Raw genomic sequence first — 1,078 nt, 5'->3', positions numbered from 1 at the left:
CAGCCGCCCCCTTCACCGCGCAGAAGCAGAGCCCCGTCATCTCCCGCTCCAGGGCGTCCCCGTGCGCCCGCTCGTCCGCCGCGCTCCACGGGGGCAGCCCGTCCAGCCGCTGCTGCCGCCGGATCTTGATCTCCTGCTGCCGCCGGCACTCGGCCATGTCCCCCTGCCCCGTCGCCACCACCAGCAGCGCGTTGGGCGGCAGGCCCGCCAGCAGGGCGCCCACCGCGCCGTCCAGCCGCTGCAGCTGCTGCCGCAGCGCGGCGGGGGAGAACTGCGCCGCCTCGGCCTCGACCTCCGCCGCCTCTCTCCGCAGCTCCGCCTCCTCCTCTTCCGCCGCCGCCGCGGCCCCCTCGCCGCCGCCGGCCCCAGCGCCCCCCTCACGCAGCGCGCGGCGCTGCTGCAGCTGCTGCGCGCGCCGCGCGTGCTTCGAGCGTCCGAAGTAGAAGTGGTCCAGCTCCCGCAGCTGGCACCACACGAAGCCGAAGCGCCCCGACGCCGCGTGGCGCGCGGCGAGCGCCGCGGCCTGCGCGTCGCTGGTCGCGAGGACGGCGTCAGCGGCGCCCGTCGCGTGGCGCGCCAGGGCGTCCTGCCTGTCGACCAGGCAGCTGCGGGCGCGGCGGCCGCTGGCGGCCAGAACGTCCACCAGCTTGTCGGCTGCCACGCCCTCGGGGGTCGCGTAGGACGGGCCTGCAAGCGCATGCGCGGGGAGGGGGGGTGTGGCGGCGCGTGAGGCGGGCCGGCCGGCGTCTGACGGGCCTGGGCGGGGCGGCCGCGCGCGGCCGCCACCCATGCCTGGCAAGCCGGCACACGCCCCTGGCGCTGCTGCCTCCAGTTTCCACCGCACATTCAGCGAGTGCACGCGTAGAGGCAAACGTGCGGGCGCAGGTGTGGGCATCCGCCGCACCGTGCCGTATTTTGAGGAGAGCGAGGTCCATTGCGGCGCGCGCGTCCACGACGCTGTCGTGCTGGCCGTCCTGGATGCAGCGCTTCAGGTGGCGCTGCGCCAGGACGCGCAGGGCGCTCTTGAAGGGCGGCCCGCGGGGGTGGGGGAACATGAGGGCCGTGTCCAGCACCGGGG

The 1,078-nt window shown here is 76.6% G+C and overlaps 1 protein-coding gene across 1 annotated transcript in view; it reads right to left on the bottom strand.

Annotated features, from left to right (window-relative positions):
- MNEG_11320 (60S ribosomal protein L15-1) overlaps nucleotides 1-935 on the bottom strand; it is a gene marked incomplete at both ends in the record, with an annotated part of 4,655 nt that extends 3,720 nt beyond the window's left edge. Inside the window, 2 exons of the mRNA XM_014040207.1 lie at nucleotides 17-687; nucleotides 905-935. Of these exons, the coding sequence (XP_013895661.1) occupies nucleotides 17-687; nucleotides 905-935 (702 nt within the window). The remainder of the gene's footprint in view (nucleotides 1-16; nucleotides 688-904) is intronic.
- Between the last annotated feature and the right edge of the window lie 143 nt (nucleotides 936-1,078).

Source organism: Monoraphidium neglectum (genome assembly GCF_000611645.1).
Source record: "Monoraphidium neglectum strain SAG 48.87 unplaced genomic scaffold scaffold02689, whole genome shotgun sequence".
In the NCBI taxonomy this organism is placed as follows: domain Eukaryota; kingdom Viridiplantae; phylum Chlorophyta; class Chlorophyceae; order Sphaeropleales; family Selenastraceae; genus Monoraphidium; species Monoraphidium neglectum.
Note: the sequence above shows the minus strand (reverse complement) of the source record. Positions and strands in the feature narration are given on the sequence as shown.